Genomic DNA, 25623 nt, shown 5'->3' with positions numbered 1-25623 from the left:
GTTCCAAGAAGCTGTTCACCAGCAAGCACACAGATGTGGATCACTGGACTGTGAGATACAACATGTGGCAGTCATGCCATTTTGTCAACACATGATTAATGAAGGTATATAACAGTTAAAGGCAAAGCTTTTGAATCTTAAAGGTTTCCCTTTTATTTAAATGCAAATTTAAATTCAGTATTTTGGGCTCTTGCATGAAAAAAATAGTGTATTCTCAGTTGACTTCAGGAGGGTTGTTTAATTTGTACTGTCCCCAAACAGGATTTGCTTTCAACATTTTGTTTTATAGCATAGGAAGAAGTTTTTTTTTTTATGAACTTGACTCTATTCAGCCAGGGAGAGAATTACTCCATTGAAAGCAAGAACAAGAAATAGTCCTGAAAAACACAGTTTGTGGTAATGACTGTTATCAGAAAAAATCTATACCAGTTTTATTTGAAAGCCTGTCAGAACATGTAAAGATATCAGCCATTTGAAGAAAAATATTCAGGAGACTGCAAAGATGCTTCCATTCCATACCTGTGGCTCTGAGAGATTTGGAGGGTCATGGCTATCACATAGCACAAATTCAAGGGAATCTTCAAATACTTCTCCTCCCAAATGATGATAATAAATCATTCCATTGAATAGATCCCTCTGAAGAAAACTCTTGACAGAATACCCTGTTGAAATTAAGACGTTATCTTCTATTGAACACTCCATGATTTTAATACCACATTAAAGTTATGCATTAGCTGTCCAAGTAACTGGGGAAGTATAATGTCCTCTTTTTCACCCTAACTGGAGAAAGTACTTCGAAATGTTCTGTCATTGTCTTCCACATTCTCTGAAGATCACTATCACCATCTTTTCTGTGTCACTTAAAGATCATTCAAAACATGAAGCAAACAGGCTGAAAGCCCTGTTCGAAATTCAGAAGAGAATTTGCAGGACTAGCAGCTTCTACAACCTAGCACAGGAATTTCTAGCTTGTTGCATGGAAGAAGAGTTTTCTCATTATTTAGCATAATTAGGATCATGTCTTGTCTCTGAGTTTGTCACAGATCCATGCATGCAAACTAACTCCTGATCAGCCCAATACTTTTTCCAGAGTAAAGAACTGCAGGAAAATTGACTCAAAATTGAAAAATTACAGAATAAACTGTGTACACAGAAACAGTTATGCTAGTGCAGAGACCAACATTAACTAGTGATGGGGTTTTACACTACAGTGAAATAAGTCCAAATTTGCCATTATTTGTCCTGAGCCAAAATAAGATGTCTGACTGGAACATTTACTGTATTTTTAAAAGGAGAGGACAAAGAAAAGTGCACTATAGTGGATGTGCTTCATTACCTATCAAGTTTGGTCCTGGTTTCTTCAAGACTTCTCCAGCTTGTGATGGCTTGGTAATATTGAATAGTATGTAGTCATCACTGGAATCCATGTCCGAAGCATGAAGCATGGAACGCTGAATCAGGATTGTCTGTCCCTCATGAACTTCAACGACCACATTACTGATAAGAAACGGTGGGCTATCATCTTTAGGGAGGATATTTATTGGAAACTTGTGGCGAATACTTTGGGAGCCATCAAAAATTCTAAATACCACAAAGTCCTTAGTAGAATCACTGTCATCATGATGGTAGTGGACAACTCCAGCCTGAATGTCAGAGACGGTGAACATGAATCCTTTCCCTCCTGTCAAAACCATGCAAGAAAACACATCAAAAATGTGTAGTTCAGCCCAGAAGAGTATCTTTCCACTAATATGAAGATTATTGAGGGAGAGAGATGAGCAACATGTTGCTAACTAGCAAAATCAAATGTAACTTCGCCTACCAAAAAAAAAGTTTGTAGGACTTGAAATAGCTAATAAGAATGCAAAATTTGTAACTGTGACAGCAGAGAAAATCCTCCAAATGTCACTAAAGGTAACTGGAGACATCAAGGATTTTTAACTGTGATTGTTTTCACTTTAATTTCAACCTCTACTTTCCTTTCAGAGCATTTTACAGGCATTTTAAGCATCAAAGAATATATCAAAAAATATATATTTGTAATTAAAGATCAGTATTTTATTTCAAGTAAAATATAATGATGTAGATATTTTGGTATATTGAGGTTATAGTCTGTAATAAGACAGTTTTATACCTCTGCTTCACTGGAAATGTTATGCATACAGACAAATATTCAGGCAAGCTAAAGGATTCAAGAACTGCAAGTTGTGCTAAAAAGAATGATCTCCCCAGGGCCACCAAGAAAAGAAGCCAAGCATTCCTCTAAGGTCTTACAAAAAAAAAAATACAATTGCCAGAAATTGTGATGATGTTTTCCTTGGCGTGAGGAGAGACAAAAGAGAATAAGGCATAGTCACTGGAGATAAAATTCCCGCTTCTGGCTGGTGCATGGTAGCCTGAGAAACCCTCAAATGCAGTAGCAAGGGCAGGACTGCCACCAGGAGATGGGCTCTGACTGGCTGCACAGTCTTCCTGACACTGTCTCTGGGGCTGAACCCACCTAGCACTGCTGACAACACACAGTTCCTGTCTACAGCTTTGCAGGAGGATGATCTTGCAGACACTGGACTACTTGTCAGGAGTTTCCTGGAGTTAAGTTTACTTCTGAATAGTTTCTAGGTCTGCTATATTCAAAACACCACCTTTCTTTTTCTTTAAATAGTTTTTTTTATGTCTTTAGGTTATGCATTTCACATGAACACATTTAACTATCAAAAAACCTCAGCATTGATAGTGGCAACATGTTCCCACCCTGCCAAGAGCAGAGTGATTTCCATTACATAACCTTTTTCCCAAGCACTGTGATGACTGATATGCTGGAGAGCAAAACTAGTAATATTGATAATGCAGAAGGCTAATGAGTTAGAAGTCTAATTTAATTTCAACTTTTTAGAATAAACCTTAAAGCTGCCAGTAACAACTATATCCAAATGTTGTCTGTTTTTGCCAACAAAATAAAATCACTTGGCATTCTTTAACATCTGCAAGCAAAAATGTAAGAACTGAAAACGTATTGACTGTGTTTCTCCCAAATCATGTTTCTCAATGAAAGCATAGCTTATTTCTTTAAAAGTTTGCCTTTGGAGTGGAAACATAGATTAGGAAAGTAAAGGTTTAAATACAGAATTTTTTGAACATTCCTGTTTTAATTTCCATGCCTAGCATGGTTGTAGCAGGGGGAGGTGGTCAGCAGAGGGAGCAGAGCTGTTGTTTTACCATAGAGGAGATTTTTTCCAGCCTCTGCAGTTGAAATTACCTACCTCTGACTGACAGCCGCCCATGCTGTAAGCCATCAACTGCGACCAAGCGAACGTTCTGGATGTCATCGTTGTCTACAATTTGGAAGTGCTGCCATGTGATGGGTCGGGATTGCCCCTCTAGGAGGTTGAGGCCTGCAAAGAGCAGGGGGTTACGTCACTGTCAGTATCTAACACTTCTAAAGGTGTTTCCAACCAGAGGAAAAATCCAGAATATTTAATTCTATCTGCCCACCTCTATGTGAAAGGTGTTCTAGTGGAGGTTTAGAAATTAGGAAAAACTTCTACACTGAAAGAGTAATTTAGCTTTGCAACAAGCTCCCCAGGGCAGCAGTGGAGTCACCATCACTGGAAGTATTCAAAAAACAAGCAGACAAGGCACTTCATTATATAGTTTAGTGGGCCTGATGATATTGAGATGAAGATAATTTTGGAGGTTTTTTCAACCTTAATACTTCTATAATGCTGTGATTCTGAGGCCACCTAAAAGTCTGATAACAGCTTCTGATACACTTGAATTTTTTCATTGTCTTTAAGGAATCTTTTTCAGAGAAATACCAATTCTGATGTTGCAGAATCCACCTAGTGCAGGTAGCTTCACATGCAAGTTGCACGTTGTGTCCTGGGTGGGGGAAAATATCTGGAGCCCCAGGGAAAGAACCATCAATGGGCACAGATCCTTTGCCTAAAAGAGGGCATGGGGTGCAGCTAGTCACCCAGAGACTACAACAAAGAACAAATATCACCACTGGAACAAGTACACACAGATTGTGGGGGTATAAAAGTCAGGGATTCCCATGTTCAGGGTCCCCCTCTGGAGACACCCTGCTTGAGCTAATTTTGTGCTGCTGCACCACAGTTAAACTACATAAAGGAAACAGACAGCTAGGATTCTGATATGGGAAACCCAGACTAAGCCAGTAACAGAAAGTTGTCTGTGTGTGTGTGGTGAGTGTATGAAGTCAAGCAGGACATCCATCAGGTCACTGGAGCCACCTGCTGTGAATGGCTTCAGTCCCAGCAGTGAAAGTCTTGGGTAGTGCAATTGTGTCTCACAGAGAGGGGTATCTGAAAGGTAAGGCAGGAAATTTCCTTGACACCTGGTTTCTAATTATCTGATAATCTAATGAGGCACATTTCTGGACATTTGCAGTGACAGATGCATTGCACTTGAAATCTCACAATGTCTGAAACTGGGCATTTAGATTCTTTAGTGAGTTTGCAGTTAAAAACATATGTTGATCTTCCCGACAAGGGCGGTGCTCCTTAATTAGATAGTAATTTCAGGTGAGGTTTCTCCAGAAGAAACTTCTCAACTCCTTTCCTTTTCTACTGCAGGAAAACTGCACTTTCCCTGGTGTTAATTTCTAGACATGTTTGGTCTTATATATCTTCTTTTTTGATGATTAAATATCAGTGCACTCTAGATGAGAGACTCTGTTTCCTTTCCAGTGCAGACATTACAAATCTGTTTGAATTAGACCTAACCTGTAAGGTTTCCAGGCTTTAAATGCTGGTGGTATATCATGCCCCTTTTCCCTAGTTGTTAATTTTTGCACACTTCCATTTTAAACAACACCAACAAACCTCAGTCTTTCCCACATGCTACCCCACTCTCCCTATTCCATCATATATTTGCTCTTAATATTCATACTTTTTCTATGTACAGCTCATTCTTCAAGAAAATGCTGTATAAATAAATAACAGTTTTACTGTAACTCCATTTTTTCTTTATTTTTCATTCCAGTTAAGACATTAGATGTTTTTTAAGTTGTTGTAACATGTTCCCTCCAAAATGGATATAGAGGAAAATAGGTTTCTGCCCTTTCAATTTAATCATTCTTAGACTTCAGGTGCAAATCTGATTTTTAGAGCTTTTTCAAATATGTATGTCAAAATGTTATGAATTCTGAAGCAAAATTAACTTAGCATAAGAGATCTCACCTGTATTCCACGAAACTCGAGGGGCATTTGTATCTGTTGTTCTGATAGAAAGATGCACAGTGATTGGTAAACTCCTCTCAAAGTAGAAGTCATGCACCTCAAACTCCACCTGTTGTGAAAACAAATTATTGAAAACTGGAAACCAAATGTACTCCAAAACACATATAGTGCATTCTCTCCTGAGAGGTCTTACAGGTGTCTGATAATATGTTAATAAGCAAAACTTGAATTAGCTTCTAAAAAGAGCCACGGAAGTTATGCACAAAACTGAGTATCTGCCTTCTTTGCACTTTGCAGTGAATTCGGTGAAATTTAGTGTGTAGTGTGTGCAATTTTAATTTTATTTGGGGTACAGTTAAATCATCAATTAATACAGAGCTTTTTTTTAACTAGTAGTAATAAAAAGTGGAGGAGACGTTTCCTGCTGGTTTAAGATGTGTAAGACCAGAAACAGATATGACAGAAAATATATGTGCTAGTGCAGAAAAAATAAAATTTTTAAAAAATCAAACTCTTGAGTTTTCAGACTCTAGAACTGTCAAGCTCTTCAACCTGCAAGCAGACAATGCTGAAAGCAGAACAGAGATGAGGCACTTAAGAAGCAGATGTTTTGGTAGGATGTCTGGTCCTCACTTTAAGGAAAGAGGGAAAGGAGGTTCCTGTGACAGCCAAGAAAAAAAAAAGTGAGACAAATCAGCATCAATTGCCCAGAAGGAACTGTTGGGACCCCCTTTTTTTTTATCCCTAAACCACCATTATCACAGCAGGTAGGCTGTAAGGCCTAAGAGCAATGCTGGCCTTTAACTGGTCTATCTTTCATGACTTTAAATATGTCACCTCTGCACAGGTCACAGAGATCAGTAACATCATGCAGGGATAAAGGCTGTGTAGAAAAGGCACCACTGATCTTTCCAAAGACTTTTGGGTAGATTTACAAGCACTGTTACTTCACTATTCCTCACAAAACTGTTTAGGTATTTCTCAGTTAGTGGGGATAAAAGGTTTTCAGTACAAAGAAATTCTCATGGAGTGAACAATAAACATCTATTTTTTGTTAGTTAAGATGATGTGTCACAGGAGAAAATGGTATAAGATTTTGCTTCTGCTCCTGTATTGCATATGGCTTTAAAACCCTTTTTTCCTGAAAACTATACATTACATGGGATTACATTTATTTCCGTTTTACTTAATCTTAAGGAGGGAAAACCAGCAAATGTTCACACATCCCACTGTTACCTCATAATTCCTCCTCTCTGTGTGGCTGTTATTTGGAGGCTGATAAGCAATGAGCATGTCACTGAGATCCTTCCACGTGAAGGAGCCAATAGGTTTTGTGTGGTCAGAGAGGTGAGTGATAAAGCCTTGTGGAGGTGGCTTGGTGATGTTGAATATAAGCAGGGACTTTGGAGTTTCATTGTCTTCAGCATCAATGGTTGTGGTTGTGATAGGGGTTAAAATAAATTGATCTACTTCCAGGATGAACTTTGCCATTGGGGCAGCTTTGGGTATTTGGTTGGGAACAGCACCTCTGATCTGAACAGGGAGCCATGCATACTCCGTCTACAACAGGAAAAAAATGACACAACTGAAAAGGCAAAGAAAAGTGAAAAAATAAATCAAATTTCTTCTAGCTTCGCATAGCAAATCAGGGTACGTGTTAAAGCAATAATTATTTTGAAAAGAAAAATTGAAATATTTTAATTAGAAAATGACTAGAGTAAATATTGAGACATCATGAATATGACTTTCAGGTTCACTAGTCTTATTTGTGTCCTTAATTTGGGGCTGAAATGACTTACTTAATTTGATGTGAGTTTAATGAATAACTTTGTCTGACAGAAACATGCACAGAAACAGCTATTAATTATTATTAACTGAATATGTTCACAGAGCTCTTAACTTATAATTAACTGTGTATGCGGAAGTCAGTGCAGATCATGGTGTACAAAAGTTGTGGAATTATGCCAGAATTAATTTTTCTCTCAGGATAAACTACTTATGTCTGACAGTAATCAATCAGAGGTGTTTCTCTGTAGCCATAATGGTCTAATCATAGAGGCATGGAGATAATGCCTTTCATTAGCTTAACTGGCAAATTTCTAAGAACTGAAAAAATTTAAAGGCTCCCTATCTCTCTTCATGTGTTACAAGGAGCAAAAAAAATATTAAAAAAAGAAACAACAGTGACAAAAACCACAGAATGACAATCAGACATTATAAACTTGCATAAAAACCTACCTTGTGCAGAGTTTTGCTTCTGCTGTCTGAGAGATCCAACCTCACAGGAATATAATCAGTGTCAGGTGAGGGGGGATCAAGGTGACGATACTGAATTCCCATCCTCAGAAATTCTTCACAACTCATCTTTTTGTTGTTAATGTGTCCTAGTCCCAGTGTACAGCTCCCATTTCTGCACTGTTGGCCCAAGCTGTGCTCTGTAACCCAAAAGCAATAGTGAAAGTTACCAGAGCAGAAACCACCATGGGGAACCTGCCCATGTAGTTAAAGTAACTCTGAGAGAGACAGTGTGATGAGAAGTAGGGCTCCTTTCCTTAATTTCTCCTACAGGATTTTGTTTTCCTCTGATGTCTTCGAAAGCCATCCTACCTTGGTATTTTGGTTAGGTGCTGGCTCCAGCAACTACCTGTGCTATTTCTACTGAGTCTTGGCATACACAAAGCTGTCACACTGGTCCACATGTCTATGGGCCAGAAACAGATTCCAGTCAAGGAATTATTGACCCAGATCTGTGATCTGCATGGTGCCTCACAAAAACTTCATGTCCCTTTCACGCCCACAATAGCTCAAGCTGTTCATTAAACTTCACACCACCCACCGTTACACTGCATGTCTGAAACAACCCACCGCTCCAGACTTAATCTGCTGCGTCTCTTTGAAGGTGCTAGTGCAAACAACAAAAGCAGGTCGTACTAGTGCCAGGGAAGAAGCTCCATGGCTGATCTCCACGAAACTGCCCTTGCTGCACTTTCCCGGTGATAAGCTGGCCATGAGCAGGCAGGTGTGTTTCTGAAGAGATTATGGAAATGGTGCAATCCAGGTTTATCTTCCTGTCGTAATCAAAGGTGAGGACGTTCTTGTCAATCACCCTAGACAGACCATAGTATTCAGGGACCTCCAAAGCATGGGAGCGCATTTTTATGATGTTACAGTCTGGCTCAAGCAACTGCACATGAAGGGTGAATGTTTCTACAAACGTTTCCGTTTCTGTAAACCTGCAAGTGAAAGAAAATTAGTTATGCTTCATAACATCTTCTGCTGCTTTGTGATTTAGGCATTGTTCTCATCTTCAAAACAGAATTCCTTTAACTGATTTCTCTCTTGTGTGCTCAAGCCTTGAATCACCATAACCCAGATCCTACTGCTCAAATCCCCCTACTTATAAGGGTGTGTGTGTGTGAAGGAAGAGGTTACTCTCTGGGTGTATATGAGAGTGTCTGTCCCTATCAGCAGGATAGCATAGAACCTGCAGTACTCTGAAAGTGCTATTGCCACTTTCCATAGCATAATGAAAAATCACTGGCTTTGTGTAATAAACCAGAGCCAATACATAACACACATTAAATGAGCGTATCTGCAATACATGGTGAGAAATGTTTCTGTAAACAGATGGTCACTTCTTGGCTAATGATGTAGATACTGGATCTAAATAGTTACAAACATGTACAGCAGAACATGCTTTAACTGTAAAAAATGAACTGCTGAAGTGTGATCTGCTGCTTACCTGTACAGCCTAAGCATCACCGTGTCTTCATCTAAAATTGGACATCCATTGTGGGTATATTTGACTTCATTAGGAAGGAAGTGACAGTCAAAAACCTATAAAGGAAAAGAATAGACTGGCACCACACTGCCAAAGATGTTAACTTCACAACCCCTGTTCCACTTCTCTCTGAGTGCATCAGACTGAGAAAATGTTTAATTTGTAGTTCATTTTTATGAACAGGTATTCACCTGTACTGTAATCTCCCAGTGAGAGTCAGAGAAACCACTTAACATGGGGCTGCCTGTGCTCCACAGTCAGAAGAGCAAAGGTCATATGTGATTGTTTCAGGCTGCCAAGTCCCTCCCAGCACAACAAATAGTTTGACCTCACCTTATTTACCACTGCAACCTGTGGAGTTAAGGGTGTAGATATACCCAGCAGTACATACAAATGCAGTGGTGCTGAAAAGCCAGCAGGTCCAGCATTATAATTTGAGATGTATTGACTTCTAAAATTGCTCATGACAGTAGTTGATTGTACACTAAATCTTTCTTTATTTCCACTACAACTACACCACAAAAGTATGACCCAGTGAAATTTCTGTTAGAAACTTTGCTAATTTAGAGTTGTTCCCAGTTTTTGTAATACTGACTTTGTACCAGTAGCTCTTTTCTAGATCAGACATCATCTCTGCGCCTTACAAACACCCAGGCCCAAAATCAGTGTAATCCACAGCACAAAAGCAAGAAGACACCCATGATTTCCTACCAGCTAAATCAAAATAGACTAATTCTTACAACATATCTGACACAGGCAAAATTTGTGAGTCTGTCTGGCCACAGTCTAACCATCTAAGACAGACACTTCTTTCAGGCAGATTGATTTATTTAATGGTTGGTTGGCTTGTGAAAACAAGACAATGAGGAAACATGCCTAACACAAATAGAAAAAATATTGCTTTGACACACACATTCTTTGGAAAAGAGATTTGGATTCTGAGAAATACAATTTCCATGTTCTCAGATACTGCAATTGGCAAGACCGGCAATTTGTAATTCCCGTGCAGTATTGTTTCTTTAGCAAAACACCAGCGGAAAGCTCCTAGCATTGGTAGACTGTTAACCTTGTGGTAACAGAGAATCCCAACACAGTCCACAGAGGGTGGAAGATACTCATGTTTCATATCCACAGAGAGAAAAGGCATATTCTAGCCAGCAAGAAATCAAAATCACTGCATTTCCTAAGCATTCCACTGTGAATCTAAATGTAGTTTTCAGTGCATTTTTTGGTGGCCAGTATTCACAAGTGGTTATATGGACTTCCGCAGACTAAAATGAAATCTGTTCAGAACTCACTAACAGACATAACGAGGCCACAACTAATAGCAGTTAATATATGTATATGGCTGACTGACTAGACACTTTTTTTCAAAAAAGAAGACGTAATTTCCTAATGACAGTAATTTTTTTAAATATGACAAAATCATGAAAATAGAGTGCCTTGCATGAATTGTCTTCATTTCCCCAACTACTTTAGATGATGGTGAAACGCCTGAGGGATTTTACTAAGATTCTAAAATCTTGACTGAAAGTGTAGCTCATATTAAAAAAAACTTTGGATGCTCTGATTTTCAATGTAAAATTTATGTAATCATTTAATTCTAAATTAATTGTTAATACATATTTAACTGAAGCACCTCATTACCACCTTGTGGATTTACATTAAAGGATTTAAGAATTATTGAACTTTGTTTCTTTTCAACCATTACACAGAATACAACTTATATCCTTCTATAATAGAAGAACAGTGTGAGTTTCTCAGCTTTCATTATTAGTGGAAGGGTCAACTTCCAATGAAGTAATTTTCAAGTGCTCAAGCAACATGATCATTTTTCTATATTCCAAGCAATATTAAAATTAATTTATTGCCTGCTTTTAACTTTCATTAAGAAGGGCATTATACAGAGACTTATTATATCCTTCTATAATAGAAGAACAGTGTGAGTTTCTCAGCTTTCATTATTAGTGGAAGGGTCAACTTCCAATGAAGTAATTTTCAAGTGCTCAAGCAACATGATCATTTTTCTATATTCCAAGCAATATTAAAATTAATTTATTGCCTGCTTTTAACTTTCATTAAGAAGGGCATTATACAGAGTCTTTTTTGTTGTTGTTGTTTGTTGGGGCTTTTTTTAAGTGATGAGGTAGTTGATTTTTAGACATATATACATGGATTAACCTCATGGAATAATCTGTTTTGTTATGAAAAGTATGCTTGGTTCTATTTGTTGGGACTGCTTAGAAAGCAAGGACAAGAAAAATACGTGGAAAACAAAAGTACTCTCATATGATTAAAGTTTTGACTGTGTTGTGGCTGTTCTGTTATGCATTATTTTCAAATGCCATAAAAATATGTGCTCTGCCTTTTTTCAAATAAAATCAAAAAATATGTCATTTTCTTACTTAATGTCCTTTCTTTCTTAGTAAAAACTAACATAAAGGAACATAATATTTAAGCAATAAATTGGATAGTCTTATGTGATAGTCTACAAAAATGGAAAATAAGATTAAGCTGTTATGTTATATGCTATCTTAAAGAAAAAAAATAAGTGCATTTTATACAAAAGCCACTCATATTGTACCTTCAGAAGCTTAATGCTGTACTCTGCAAGTAAGATTCTTCACTGATGGAAATCAGTGCAGAGCCGTCAAAGTCAGTAGGATTTTGGTTACACAAGGGTATTGTGGGGGACAAGGCCAAAGGTTTTATAGAAGTCCAGATAAAAGAGCCCTTCTCTTGCCCACTGATGGAGTCACTGCATTACAGAAAGCAAATGGGTTGGTCAGACCCTGGCTGAAGCCATGCTGGCTGTCTTGAATCACCTCCTGGTCCTCCGTGTGCCTTAGCACAGCTTCTAGGAGGATCTATTCCGTGATTTTCCTAGGCACAGAGCAGAGGCTGACAGGTCAATAATTCCCAGGAAATATCTACCCTTTTAAAGCATGGGTACCACACCCATCCTCACCTGACTGCCATGACTTTTCAAATATTGTGGAATGTGACTTCACAGCTACATCAACCAGTTCCCTAAGGACCCTGAGATGCTTCTCACTGGGTCCAATCATATCCAGGAATTAATGTCTTTATTTTTAAGACATCATTAAATTCCGCATCTTAATTGGTAACAAGAGATTGAAAAACTTAGAACCTTTCCACTAAGGTTTGTTACCAGTGACTGACAGTCAGTTTATATGTGCATTGAGACACAATCTGCTTTGCAAAAAGAAACATCTGGTTTATGTTTCCTGATATGTTTTCCTTTTGTATGAACAGGCAACTCTAATTGTCTATAAATTCACTGGGTAAGACAAAGGAAATCTAAATATTTTCCTAATTACTCTTGAGCTTTGGATTTTTCCACTTCAACTGCTTTTCAATTACAATTTATAATTAAATTGTCATACATTCCTACAACATTACTCAATTTGATGGATGTAAACCAGACCATATCAGAGACATTTTCTGGCTGTAGAGTTTCCTGTAGAAAGATCATGAGTGCCACAAGGAGATCTGGACTCTGGTACCTTTTTTCAGGAATGGTGAGAGCTCAGGCACCGTTGGCAGGCACAGTTTTTGTCCAGCCTGGTGCCCTAGGGCCAGCTGCTCAGCAGAGCTCTTCTCTCTGCATGTGTGCCGGCAACTTCCACACTCAACTGGGCAGATATTCAGGGCAATGAAAAACAGGGGAGCTGGGAGAGGGGAGGTTGTTTGGAAAATAAGGTGCAGTGAATGCACATTTCCTGTCATCTCTTGGAAAGGATCTCTTGCTACGTGCTTGAAACATGTTGGGGTTACACAGGACAAAGTGGATATTTCAAAATACTTGGGTCCTACTGCACATAGAAGCTGAGGCAGAAATTAAAAGCAAAGTTACTCCTCAGCCAGAAAGATTGCCTACAGAAGAGGTTCACCGTAGGTTTCACATGTAAGTCCTTCTTTTCCTCCTCTTCTTTAGGTTGTATATTATGAAAAATTTCTTTACTGAAAGGTTGGTCTGGTATAACAGGTTCACCAAGGTAATGGTGGAATCACCATACTTGGAAACATTTAAAAATAATATATAGGTAGGTCTTAGGGACATGGTTTGTAGTGCACCTGGCAGTGCTGGGTTGATGGTTGGACTCAAAGTTCTTCCAGGTCTTTCCAGCCTTAATAATTCTATGTTTGTATGAGTCAAGGACCAACCTATACTGAAGAAGTAGAGGTGGAGCACTGTGGTCAGTGTCCCTGGGCTGGCAGAAAACAAGCCCTGGCTGGTTTCAGCAGATGCACTACACTGTTCAAGGCCAGTCTCTAGAGATCACACATTGTCTTGCCCATCACCTCCCGTTTCCCCCGGTATGCCTCTGCTCCTTAGGAGTGCTGATTCAGCTGAAGTACTTGTCAGTTGTTTGCAAAAATAATACTGATGACCAAGGCAGAAGTTTTGAAAAATCTGTTGCGATTGGTGCTCCTTCATCTATCTTCACAGAAGCCACCAAAAACTCTGGAAAGGAGGTTGAAAACTATATGCATATACAAGCACACAAAAATGTATGCTGTGGCACAAACTAGAGTTTTTCAAACACCAAAACCTGCTTGGGTATGAACCATTAAAACTATTTATTTTCCATCTATAACATTACATCTTCATGACAAATGTGTTCAATTCCTTCCTGCTATAACTCAGATGGGCAAATTGTAAAGCAGATGAGTAGCAGAATGGTAATATGTGAAATATATTTCATTATTCCTACAAGTTCAACATTTGAAAAGAAAACAGGGGAGTTTTAATGTATTTGCCATCTGCTAACAATTTGGCTGTTGCAGAGCAGAACAAACAATGCTGCACACAATGTGCTTATTGTATGTGATTATTTTTTTCTTAATTAATCCTTAAGTAGTGGCTCTGTGACTAAAATTCAAAATGCTGTAGTGGGCTATGCATTATTCAAGGGGCACTGGTTACCCTCCTGGGAGACAAACAAGCAGCTGAGAAATTAGAGTATATCTCCTCCTAACTGGAAATTTTGAAATACCCATTCTCCACTTGTGAAAGGAGACTCTGACCAGACTCACTTCTGTGCACTCATGCTACTGAGCTCAGCTTTTGGGTTTCAGGGTTGCAGTTCTCTGCCAGCTGTCTACTTAAGCAAAAGGCTTAATCTCACACACCATTCAGTTTCATGCCCTTTAGTCACTACCAAAAAGAAGAACAAAAATCAATCAAGCAGCTCCTTTTAGTTTCTCCCAGATCTGCACTCACTAACACTCAAGGCAGCAAAACAGAGACCAAATACCTGTGGAGTGAGTTTCCCAACCCTCTGTGTTATTGGCTCATTGATCACTTCTACTTTGCAGACATCTTTCTCTCTGGGGATGGAAAAGTTGAGGTCTTCTTCTGACAGGAAGACAGACTGTCCCTTCATCACTTTCAACCCAAGGTTCACACTAATAAAGGAGGAGCACACAACTCTTAACACGACAGGCAGCAGTAGAAACAGACAGCCTTTCTCAAAGGGCTTCATATTATAAAGGGGTACCAGCCTTTTTCACCAGTGAAAAAATTTCTTAACAAAAAGAGTCTTCTTTGACTGTCCCTTCATCACTTTCAACCCAAGGTTCACACTAATAAAGGAGGAGCACACAACTCTTAACATGACAGGCAGCAGTAGAAACAGCCAGACTTTCTCAAAGGACTTCATATTATAAAGGGGTGCCAGCCTTTTTCACCAGTGAAAAATTTCTTAACAAAAAGAGTCTTCTTCCTCCACCAGCAGACTTTCACCATGTAATGAAGGCATTATTAGTCACAGATAAAAAATGTATGGCATGTTTTCTATTAGTAGGCTCTCCTTGACTGAAATTTGGACAGTTGTTGGGCAGATATTTTGGAAATATCCTCAAGTTTTTATAAAATTCATTGGTCAAGCCTGACAAAATGATGAATGTGTTTTCAAGGTTGTTAATCCTGAAAAAAAGCAAGAGAAAGAAAATTGCTATAAGGCATCAGGCAACTATAGGGATAAAAACAAAACAACACATACAAAATACTTTCCACCATTTCTGATAAATGCAGTTCATTTCAATACTACTCAGTGCACACATGACTGGAAAATAGCAGACAACCCCAAAGTCTAAGAAAAATTCAACAGAAATAAAGAAGACAAAATAATATAGAAAATAAATTACACAAATTCTCATGCACCTAATTACAGTGAATCTTCATCTTTCATGTTTATAACCTCATAAGAAAATATTTTTTTTCTGGAATTAAACAGGCACTATTGAAATCCTTTTAAAAGTCTAATTTCTACAATCCTCCAAAGTAACTGAAGTTACAGCCCAAAGAATAGGAAGTGATATTGATTTAATTAAATTTGAGAAGATCATAAGAATTCCAAGACAGTAAAGTGTCAACTCTAGTTTTTGTAAATTTTTAACGCCCTGACTAATTATTTGCCACAACCTTACAACCAACAGTGAAGTTTCCTGGAAGTGAATTTAAAAAAAAATCCCTGTATGTCTTTATTTTCTATGTTGTTGTTAATAGGTAAGTGTTCACTCCACTGTTTCTGGTAGAATGGCTTTCTGAGCAGCCTGTAACTGAATGCACATATCCACCCAGACTAAAACTTCACTGAAAAACAACTGGCAGTTCAGAAGTTCTGTAAAATTATTCACTTCCAAAAGTTAAATAAGACAGATCCACTCACTTCATCACATGTTTAAGACTAAAGATGAGTCTCACATACATGTAAAGTAAGATGATGTTGACTATGTCGTCTGGAATGCAAATTTTTACTCTAGTTTTCTAGGTATTTATCTGAAAGTCTTTCCATTTTGGTTTAAAATATTGAAACCATACCAGTATGAAGAAAATCTGACAGAAAATGTAGAATTCTAGCCAGTAGAAAAGGAATTAAATCCATGGTAGAAAATTCAGATAAGAAAATAATTAGAAATTTTAGTTTCAGACTAGGACCTGGCAAAGTGCTAAGAGGCAGTTAATGACTCTGACACATAGACCTGGTGGTTTACATTTCATGAGAATGCCACTAACTCTCTGCTCCATAATAGCAGGCTGAGGCATAGAAATATGGTGCAAAATAGCTTTAGTCACAGGCATTTTCTTACATGGCACTTCATAAGAAATTTTTAAATTAAACCCTGGGTAGTTTTGACTTTCTCCATTCCAGTGTGGATAGCTATCATTCAACAATGTCAAAGTTGAGAGATAGGTTCATCACCAGTTTGAAAATTATACTCATGCAGAGACATCTCCATCTTGGCTCTGCTACACCTGTTTCTGGTGCCTGCCCCATAAATCCCAGCATGGAATACAGCTGTAACACTTGGGTGCAGGCAGTAGTTTCTATGCTGCCCTTTCCTGCATCAAAAACAGAACAGAAAGTGTACAAGAGGAATCAGGAGCATTTTGATCAATTTCATGGTGGATGTATGAGACATTCTCTGCTACAAATTTGATCCTATTGTCACTGTGTATTACAATCTTGCTTTGACTACTTTAAGGTGCAGATAGAGCTCCTGTATCACTATGTGTTTGCCCCATATGTTGCAGCCACTGGCCTTTACTTGGATGCTGTAGGACTGTCTCCTGAGGTGGCCAAGTGAAGACTTTGGGAAGTACAACCTCACTTTCTCAATTAATTACACAATCATAGCAAGATGAATGGCAAGAGATTCTTTCAGCACATAATCACAATAAAAATGAGAATGTTTTGGGGTGAGTGTCAAGGTATTAACATCCTCCCTATCTGTGAAGAAGGTCACTGGTCCAATGAAATCAAGTGTGTGCTACATGGTATTTATACTGATTGACAGTGTTCTGCTCTTCAGCAGATATACAACTGCTAGTGATGCCACTGTCACATTTTGTGGCTGCTTTGAACTTCCTTACAATCTCCTTACTCCTCTGCCCTTAATATCACAGCTGAACCTGATTCTCCTCTGCTACTCATTGCCACATCTCCTGTGTCTCCAGAATGGACATACAAGTAAGGGACTGTTTAATTCCAAATGCACCAAAATATTTCAGATGTACTTAGTGGCCTAATGAAATAATGGTATTCACGAAAAACAGAGAAGGAAATTAATCTGTTTTCTCATCAACTTTCTAAGGGTCTGCCTATGTGCCAAAACAACTGAAACAACTGAACAACTCCAGGTGCACAAGCTCACAGAAAGCTACCAGCTTTGGTCCCAGAAGCAAAACAGTCATCTGAGTTCCATGATACATCATATAACTAGTTGTTATTCCTCAGAGGGGATGGAGCTTATGGTTTATGAGGAAGGGCTGACACAGCTGGATTTGTTCAGTCTGAAGAAGAGAATCCTTGTTGCTTATTTTTGGACTTCTAACAGAAGAGTGCCTGGAGCACAAGGAAGAGACATACAAACCACTAAAATAGCAAGGTTTATATAATAAACAACTGATCAAGGGCCAAGATGCTTGATGTAACTTTGAAGCCAAATTTGCCATGAAAGTAGCTTTTCCTGGAAAAACAGGTAGGCACAGTTACCTGCAGAATTCCTTTCCACCCTAAATCATGTGCTGACTCTAAGCTGAAAAGGCAGAGCCATCTGACTGCTAAGATCTAAATTAATAACCTGGTGTATTTTTGCAAAACACAGCGCTATACTCTGCCACCTGTCCAATAATTCCCCTGAGATCCAACATAAAGCCATACTGGTATAAAAAATGTGGCAACAAGCAAGGAGATCTCCTTTCCCATAATTAGAGGCAGTTGGCCAAGCCGGCTCTGAGATTTGGAAGCCTAGAAGATAAGTCCCAAAGATGAGCCCAAGGCATTGAACAAAGGGAGCTCCAAGGAGTGACTCCTCTGCTGGCAGCTCCTGCCCACTCAGCAGATGAGCCTGGGGGCAGGCAGAGGGAGAAGGGGCCTCTGAAGAGGCAGCGAATGTGAGTCTCTAGAGCTGACAGAGAGCTACCAAACCAGGGACAATGTAGAGCATGGTTTCTGTTAAAAATTGCCTCCAAGTGCCAGAACTGGTTTTCCCTCAGGGCTGCTGATGCACATGTGAGAAACGATGCAATGGTTAATTACAAACATAACAACTAGTGAGTCTGCCTGTGAGCAGAGCTACATGGGTGTAAGGAAAAGATTAATACAAATTATTTAGATAGGTATCTACCAACATAAAACAACTGAAAGTAAAATCTGAAACAGCACCAGTAAGTCTCAGCTTTAATAACTAAAACTTCACTAAAATAACTGTAATCACAAGTGACTTTGAATCATGTCTCAATGACACCCAACACCTTCATTGGGATTTGGATGAGACTTCAAGAGTTTATCTGTGTGTGACAAAATCTCTGGTTACTTGGGATATTTCCCTGAGCAGATGGCTCAAAATTGCCCTAAACTTTTGCAAAGCTGGAAGGGGATAATGGAGAATGATTGTTGTGGGTTGGAAGCTGGATTGATTTGTTTTAATGAATACCAGAAAAAGTTTGGAAGAAACAGAAAAAACATAAAAAAAAATTGAGGACAGATTTAAAGAAAACAAGTAAGGGCTTTCCATGATTTCTATGAAACAAGATGAATATTATTACAGAAATTAAAATCTAGCCCAGGGCAATGAAAGGATCATGAGCTATTAAATCAGGGGGTTGTAATTTCAGAATGTGGACCTGGATTGTTTGCTATTGGACACGTACCCCTTGGACTGTTTGCTATTTAGTGGTTTTGTTCCATGCACTACAAACAAGAATCACAGGTCACGAAGAAGCTAAGTATTTGGCAAGGTATTTGCTGAGTTAAGGAATGGCAGATAACACCCTGTAAGTAGTTACACTTTGGACCCATGCCAACAGCAGAGATGCATTTTGCCTAAGGTAATGTGCAATCCTGAGTTAGCTGAGATTATGACTAGTAGAGTTCTCTGACTAGAAAATATGTAACTTGAAAAATCCCCTTTTAATAATCATCTAAAGAAACAATGTATAATTATCTGCAGAATTTGTTGGAAAATCTCAGCAAACCATAGTAAAGCAACTTATTTTTAAAAGGTGATGATTCCAGACAAATACATAGAAATCAGCAGGAAATGTAAAACCTTTGCAAGCACACATGTGTTAAGGGACAACATAAACTTTTATGCATGCATATGACTAATAAACCTCTGCCTAGTTCAGTTGAATCAGCTCTCTGAATGAACATGAAAATGTAAAAATGCTGACAGATCCCTATTGCAAAATAAGTGCACAATTTTAAAATATGCATTTAAAAAATAAGTTATCCTAACTAAATGAAATATATCCTTTTTTAATGACTTACAAGTATCAAAAGTTTTCAGCATATGTTTCAGTGCTTTTTATCACATTTCTTCTAGTGTGTCTTATTAATAAGACAACTCTAAGCAAATAATTCTTTTTAGCTCTTCCAAGCTTTTAAAGCCACAAAGTTTTATTATATCTGATGAAAAAAAGCCAGCATAGTTGAGAAATTTATATCAACTTGAATATTAGGATAAAGTAAGCTGTTTGGAATCCAAACTTTCAAGTTAACTTCTACTGAACCACTGGCAAAACCCAGTGCCTGCTTTCCTCCAAGTTAGAACTGAGCATTCATCCATCTCCAGCTCAAAAATTACTGTCTGGCTGCTCTGCTGCAGCATTCAGCAGCAAACTGAACTCTGCAAGCTGTTAAGCACTACTACAACCACAAACACCACAGCATTTGTACAACAAACTTGAATAAGATACTTACAGGTAGCAGTGTTTCTGCTGGAGGCTGAACATGAGATCATACTAGAAAAAGAGGAAAAATGTATGTCACTGACCCAGTAATTTCTGTTTTAAAAGGCTGGCAGAGAAAGAAATCCAATGAGTGAGCGACAGAGAGAAAGCAGAGAGGGGGAGGGGAGAGAGATAGATGAAATTCCAGTCTTTCTGGTCAGCTTGGCTGTAGTTTTCTCTGCGCTGAAAATCCACAATAAACACTCCTTGCTTGCAAGACTGCTCCTGACTGTAGAGTCACAAATTACAAATACTTTCAGGCTCCGTATGATAAAAGCACTCAGAGATGCCTTGTAGTGTTTACATTCAGCAATGTTTCTGTGCTAGCCAGCCCCAGATCTTCTTTTCCCCTTCTGCTAGTTAAGTCTGTTGGGACCAGAAACTGAGCTGCTGTTACTAATGTTTGCTCTTTTTTTTTATTTTACCCTCTTTTTTTGTTGTTGTTTTCTTTGTTTTCTTCTTTTTTTTTTGGTCCCCACTTTTGCCAGTTTCTTTCCTTTGAAATGCACACAAGCACACCACCACAGTAGTATTTAAATTATAATTTTTTTTCCCATTCAGAACAGGAAGAAAGACAAAGAGTATACGCAAAATCATAGCAATTATTAAATATCTCATAGGATTCAAGATAACTCTCTAGCTTTCTGTCATGAGATTCACATCAGATTTAACTGGCTGATGAGATTCTAAGTAAAATTTGCTATCATACAGTGAGTCATAGATGCAACCTGAGGAGTAAACCTGACAGCCCTAATTTTCAGAGCACAGAGACTGTATTGCAAAGTCCCAATACACGGACAGGCTACCCTACATCCACCTCAGCACAGGGACCTAAGGAGTTTTTTAAGTATACAGGACAGAAACGTTTTCAGCCCAAGACAGGGCATTGTGGCAAGGGCAAGAGGGACACCACGGGGAAGAGCTACTGACTTCCAGGTTGTTTGTGCAAACAGGAGCCAAACCCAGCACAACTGTAGTGCAGTAACGTTGTCTCTCCTTGTCCTTTGAATAAGCACGCTGACTTTGGCCCTTATATGGAAACAAAACCACAACACAAAAATGCAAAACTGAAGTCAATAGGAAGAATAAAAAGAACCAGCAGATGTTCCTGTGGCATGACTTATGTACAGATCAAGAAAACAGATGACTGTTAAAAATTAAAACTAACTCAAAGCTACACAATGTGTAATGTGATACAATCTGGCCTATATTTCCCTAGGAAAAAAACACCATGCAAAAAAATTTTCCTCGAGGCACACAGCTTGTATTAGAGTAAAGTACTGTCCTGGATTTCAGACCACACGTTTTATCAGGTTTCAGAAAAACTTGCAATTAATATTTGTCTCCTCTGAGTTGTGTAGGTGGCTGTGGGTTAGCCTGTGTGTTTTTGGTTTTGCTTGCTGAAACTTAGCTTCTAATTCAGTGTGATGAATGGCCTGTCTGTATTGTACAGGGGTCTGATTAGGAGCATCAGCACAACTGTCCTCACAGGCTGATTAAAACAGTGGCAGCTTATTTTAAAGTCTGTGACACATTAATCAACAATATCATTGCAGAAGCTGTCTTCAAACAGGTTTTATTACTGCAGCAATTAGCATCCCATTTCTTATTGTAACAAGACAAAGTCAGGATCAACCACTTTTTTACAGGCTTTTATTTGAAAAATATATAAAAAGACCATACTTGAGGCACAAAGCAGGCAAGAGCACACACACACACAGACATCTCACACACAGCCCCACATCTGGTCTTTCATTTTGACTTACATTGATAAGCAAAGGCTGAAAGCATTGTCTGATATCTGCACATTCAGGCAACACTCCTGTAAGGAAGATGAAGTTCTCATAGGAACAAGAGAATTGTTGCTGTCCTAATCTGAAGGCTGTACAAGAAGATCTGCTGCATTGTGAGGGGAAAAATACTATTATTTTCCAGGTATTCACTACATGACATAAACTTTATTGTGTGAGCAACAATACCTGATAGCAGCAGAAGAACAACTTTTAAAGAAAATGTCTAATGAATCAATGTCTTACATGGAGCACAGCTGTCAAAAGATCAAATGTACTGGGTCATTGCAAGCTGCTTCACTGGCAAATACATGCAGAGAATAAATAATGGAAAAGTTCTTGACCAAAGACAAATTATTCAAAATTTTGACTGCAGAAGGGCATTAGGCATAGAGAAATGCATTATGGAAAATACAACAGGGCAGCACAAAAATATTTGGTTTGTGTTGAGCAGATCAAAATATCATAATGTTGCCTTTCTGAGACAAATATGAGTGGCATTTCCAGTATAATGAATAGCTTCTTTGAGAAATCCATATTTAGTTCTATTATCTCTAATTTTAAAGACTTTGATATTTTCCCAGAAGATTTTGCACCTTGGGCTAGACCCTCAGATGTTGCAGAGGACAGTGAAGGGACATCTTCAAAAACTTTGGCATCTTGGCAACCCCTGCAGGTCTTTGCCTGAATGTATCTGGAGCACATCACCACTAGTAAGGTTTCTTCAAATTATACATCCATAGGGATTAGCATGCATGCTGTCAATCATAAAAACACCTCTTCATGGCTATGGTGTTCTTTTCAGAGAAGTAAGAGGGGCGAGGCATAGCTGGATAGAAAGCAGCAAAATCTTCCCTCCAAGCCCTCCAGGCCAGCCTCACTGCAGCATGCATGGCCACTGAGGCTGTGGGACTGTGTGACCAGAGAGACATGTCCCACAGCGGACCAGGATAGTAGAGACACATCACAATTTCACAGGAAAAGAAACTCAGCTACCACCATTCTGCAGCACACTTTCTGCAGCATTAAAAGACATGTCTGTGTGTGTAAACTTCATCACAGAATTTCAATTCTAGAAATCATGAGTATTTCTAATTGTGATTCCAGTGCCTATAAAGATATTAATTCTTTGTCTTCAGAGCCACTGCCATATCCTTCTCATCTGCAGTAAAAAGGTTAAGGTTAGGCTTTTCAAACCTTCAGGTAACATGGTATGAAATAGGTGGCAGCAGCTAAGATGATCATCAGCATTTCTAGTTTTTGAGTGTGGTTGGGGTCTGGTCTGTCACACAAATGTGACACATGAGGTCACAATAAACCCTTTCTACCCCTTCCTGGTCACAGAGTTCGTAGACAGGTTGAGCACCACAAAAATATTTAATTTGGCACCATTGGAGAACAGCACTTAATGAAAAACTTGGAGGAACGGCAATGTCCCTGTGGTAGAGGAAATAATTATATTCCACTTGCAAAGAGCTGGCCTGTTCTTTAATGTACCTAACAAGGGATAGAAAAAGCAAATTTTCACACATCAAGAAGCATAGGAGGGAAAGGGTAAACACTATGTGTTCAGGCTCAAAAAAGGCTAAAAATAATTCCAAAATACATGAAGAACCGGCTCATGCTGGCAGTCTGCCCACTCCTTGCAACAGTGCTCAGAACTGGGCTTCAAAATGCATGTTAAAAATGTCCGTGTTTTCCCTCTTTTTCTTTTAAGTCTGTTGTTACATGTCCAATCATTCCACCAAAACCCACAGACCATGTGTCCTCATTAATGCAAAGGGGGAATTGTTTCAATTGCAATTTACTTCAAACTGAAAGACTTTTAGGAATATTACCTTATTGCCATTAAAGTAATTTGTGCTCAGGAAAGGTTCCTTAGTTATTTTAATTAAGATCAATCAAAGTGAATTTAATGAGACTCTGGAGATTTTTATCCAGTCTTTGAAAACTGAGCCTTTTGTGGGGCAGGGCCTTTATTTTGGCTTGAGATGACATATGGATTTAGACCACAGCTGGTACAAATGGATTTTCATCTCAGTTCATGTTTCTAAAGTTTCACTGACTTTCCTTATTTAGCTCACTCTACCACTGACTATGAAAGATCTGAGAAAAGGGTTTTTCAAACAATGTCACAAATTTTATTTTTGTATTCTATAGAAGGGTGTAAGTTCTGCAAAGGCAGAATACATCTCAGAAGCATAATATGGTAGGTGTAACACATAGCAGATACTGCCTCTGACCTTAAGCAGTAGTTCCAGAAAACCCATACTTTTTAGAATATTGAAATCATTCTATGCTTATCCTTGCACATCCTATGCAGAGCATGCAGGCTAAAAATCAGGAAAGCTGATCCTCCTAAAGAACCTCCCTCTGAAGTTTTTACCTCTTAGTGTGATAACATATTCCTGAAACCATTTCAATCCCCAAACATTCAGAACCGTTAGTGGTTTAAGCTGCTATAATCCTCTAAAAAGATTACTTCTGAAGAATTTTTTATTTCTTGGCAATCAGGTAAGGTATTATTAAAATGAAAGGTTAATTTAAAAAAAATTGAAGGAGCCTTCTGAGATAGTAAAAGAAGAAAAGAAACCACACTAGTTTGCACCTGCTGAGAACAACTTAGGGAATTCTAGGAAGTTGTGTTATTTTAATTCTAACAGCATCAGATCAGATTCTTGTTTGTAATGAATAAAACATAGCAATGGGGAAAATGGAGAGTCCTCCAGAATATCCCCACTGTACATGTGGGTATTCCTGTGATCTTTCTACTTTATTACCAAACCCAGCTGTGGCACAAGCAGTACCCGCTGTTATCTGGGCAGAGGCAGACCTAAGGAAGGTAGAACAGAATGGGCAACATGAGAGGTTTGAGAGACAAAGCCCAAAAGAAAAGAGGAGGGCAGAGCAAAGACTGGAAAGGAGGGCCTGAAACCCAGATGCCAGCTATGGCCAACAGCTTCAGCTCACGCAGCCCAAGGCACACCTTGGTTTCAACACTCTCAACAGCACATTAGTGTTAAGACATGATCCTTTGAGGCCAAAGAAACACTTCCCCATCCTGACATAGATCTGTGTCTTTATGCGTGCAGGCAGATACAGCTCAACAAAAATTTTATAAAAAATTATGCAAGTATTGCAATTAATTTGATCACTGGAAGCAACTAATCCTATTTTCCTTTTCTTTTCAAGAACTCAGGATTACAGTAGATTATACAAAGAAAAGGAGAAAATTCTTAAGTAAGAACCTTTAAATGTCTGAGAAAGAATCTTGAATAGCTGTTTTGATGCGTGTTAATTACATGAGCTTCCATATCTGAAAAAGGAAATGGCAAAAGACATCACAAAACACCTAGACATCCTATGAAGAACAGAGACTTTCTAAAAGTTCAGCACCTAGTGACTGTAGCCGGTAGATTCTTTTTTTTAAAAAAAAAAGTCAGTTCTACCTTCTCTTTTTCTTTCACTATTTGCATTATTTTTTTGCAGTCTTTCTTTTCTAAATCTTCAAATGACCAAATGTAGCTCCATTTCAGTTACAAAAAATAAACAAACAAACAAAAAAAGAAAAAAAAAAAAAAAAAAAAAAAAACAGGGGAAGTAAATATAGTTCATCTAAAACCTCTTTCCAACTGAGGTTCTTTCCAGAGTAACAGTGAATGATAATGTGAGGTGTCTTTTCCCTTGGTAGTTTGTCCAAACAGAATTTTAAATTAGCCAGCCTAGGTTTGAGTGAAAAAGCAAAAAGCCTCTTGAGGAGTGTAGGGTGTTGGCCAGAAAAACAGATGCTTGCAGAAAGAGCTGGGATATTGTGAAAGAATTGAAATATGAATGAGGGACAAAGAAAGTTGTGCTGTTTTCTGACTTTCCCAAGACAAAGGTACCTAAGGCTAGATACAGACTTTGAGAGCACTAAATCACATATACTCAATCAGAATTTCCAGGCCACCAACAAACCTCATGGAATTTCAGAATGACAGAATGTTCTGGTTTGGAAGGGACCTTAAAGATCATCTATCCTAACGCCCCTGCCATGGACAGAAGTGTCTTTTACAAGATCAGGTTTCTCAAAGTCTCGTTAAACCT

At 38.5% G+C, this 25623-nt stretch overlaps 1 protein-coding gene across 1 annotated transcript in view; it reads right to left on the bottom strand.

Moving 5' to 3' along the window:
* Positions 1 to 14492, bottom strand: part of FREM1 (FRAS1 related extracellular matrix 1) — a 58013-nt gene extending 43521 nt beyond the window's left edge. Inside the window, exons 1-9 of the mRNA XM_039729992.1 lie at positions 14265 to 14492; positions 8944 to 9038; positions 8133 to 8434; positions 7440 to 7636; positions 6438 to 6761; positions 5202 to 5310; positions 3261 to 3392; positions 1337 to 1681; positions 520 to 662 (exon numbers count right to left, since the gene is read on the bottom strand). Of these exons, the coding sequence (XP_039585926.1) occupies positions 520 to 662; positions 1337 to 1681; positions 3261 to 3392; positions 5202 to 5310; positions 6438 to 6761; positions 7440 to 7636; positions 8133 to 8434; positions 8944 to 9038; positions 14265 to 14492 (1875 nt within the window). The remainder of the gene's footprint in view (positions 1 to 519; positions 663 to 1336; positions 1682 to 3260; positions 3393 to 5201; positions 5311 to 6437; positions 6762 to 7439; positions 7637 to 8132; positions 8435 to 8943; positions 9039 to 14264) is intronic.
* Positions 14493 to 25623: the final 11131 nt, after the last annotated feature.

Source organism: Passer montanus, unplaced genomic scaffold (assembly GCF_014805655.1).
Source record: "Passer montanus isolate IOZ18808 unplaced genomic scaffold, ASM1480565v1 scaffold7, whole genome shotgun sequence".
In the NCBI taxonomy this organism is placed as follows: domain Eukaryota; kingdom Metazoa; phylum Chordata; class Aves; order Passeriformes; family Passeridae; genus Passer; species Passer montanus.
The sequence above is the reverse complement of the archived record's forward strand: the minus strand, read 5'-3'. Positions and strand labels throughout refer to the sequence as shown.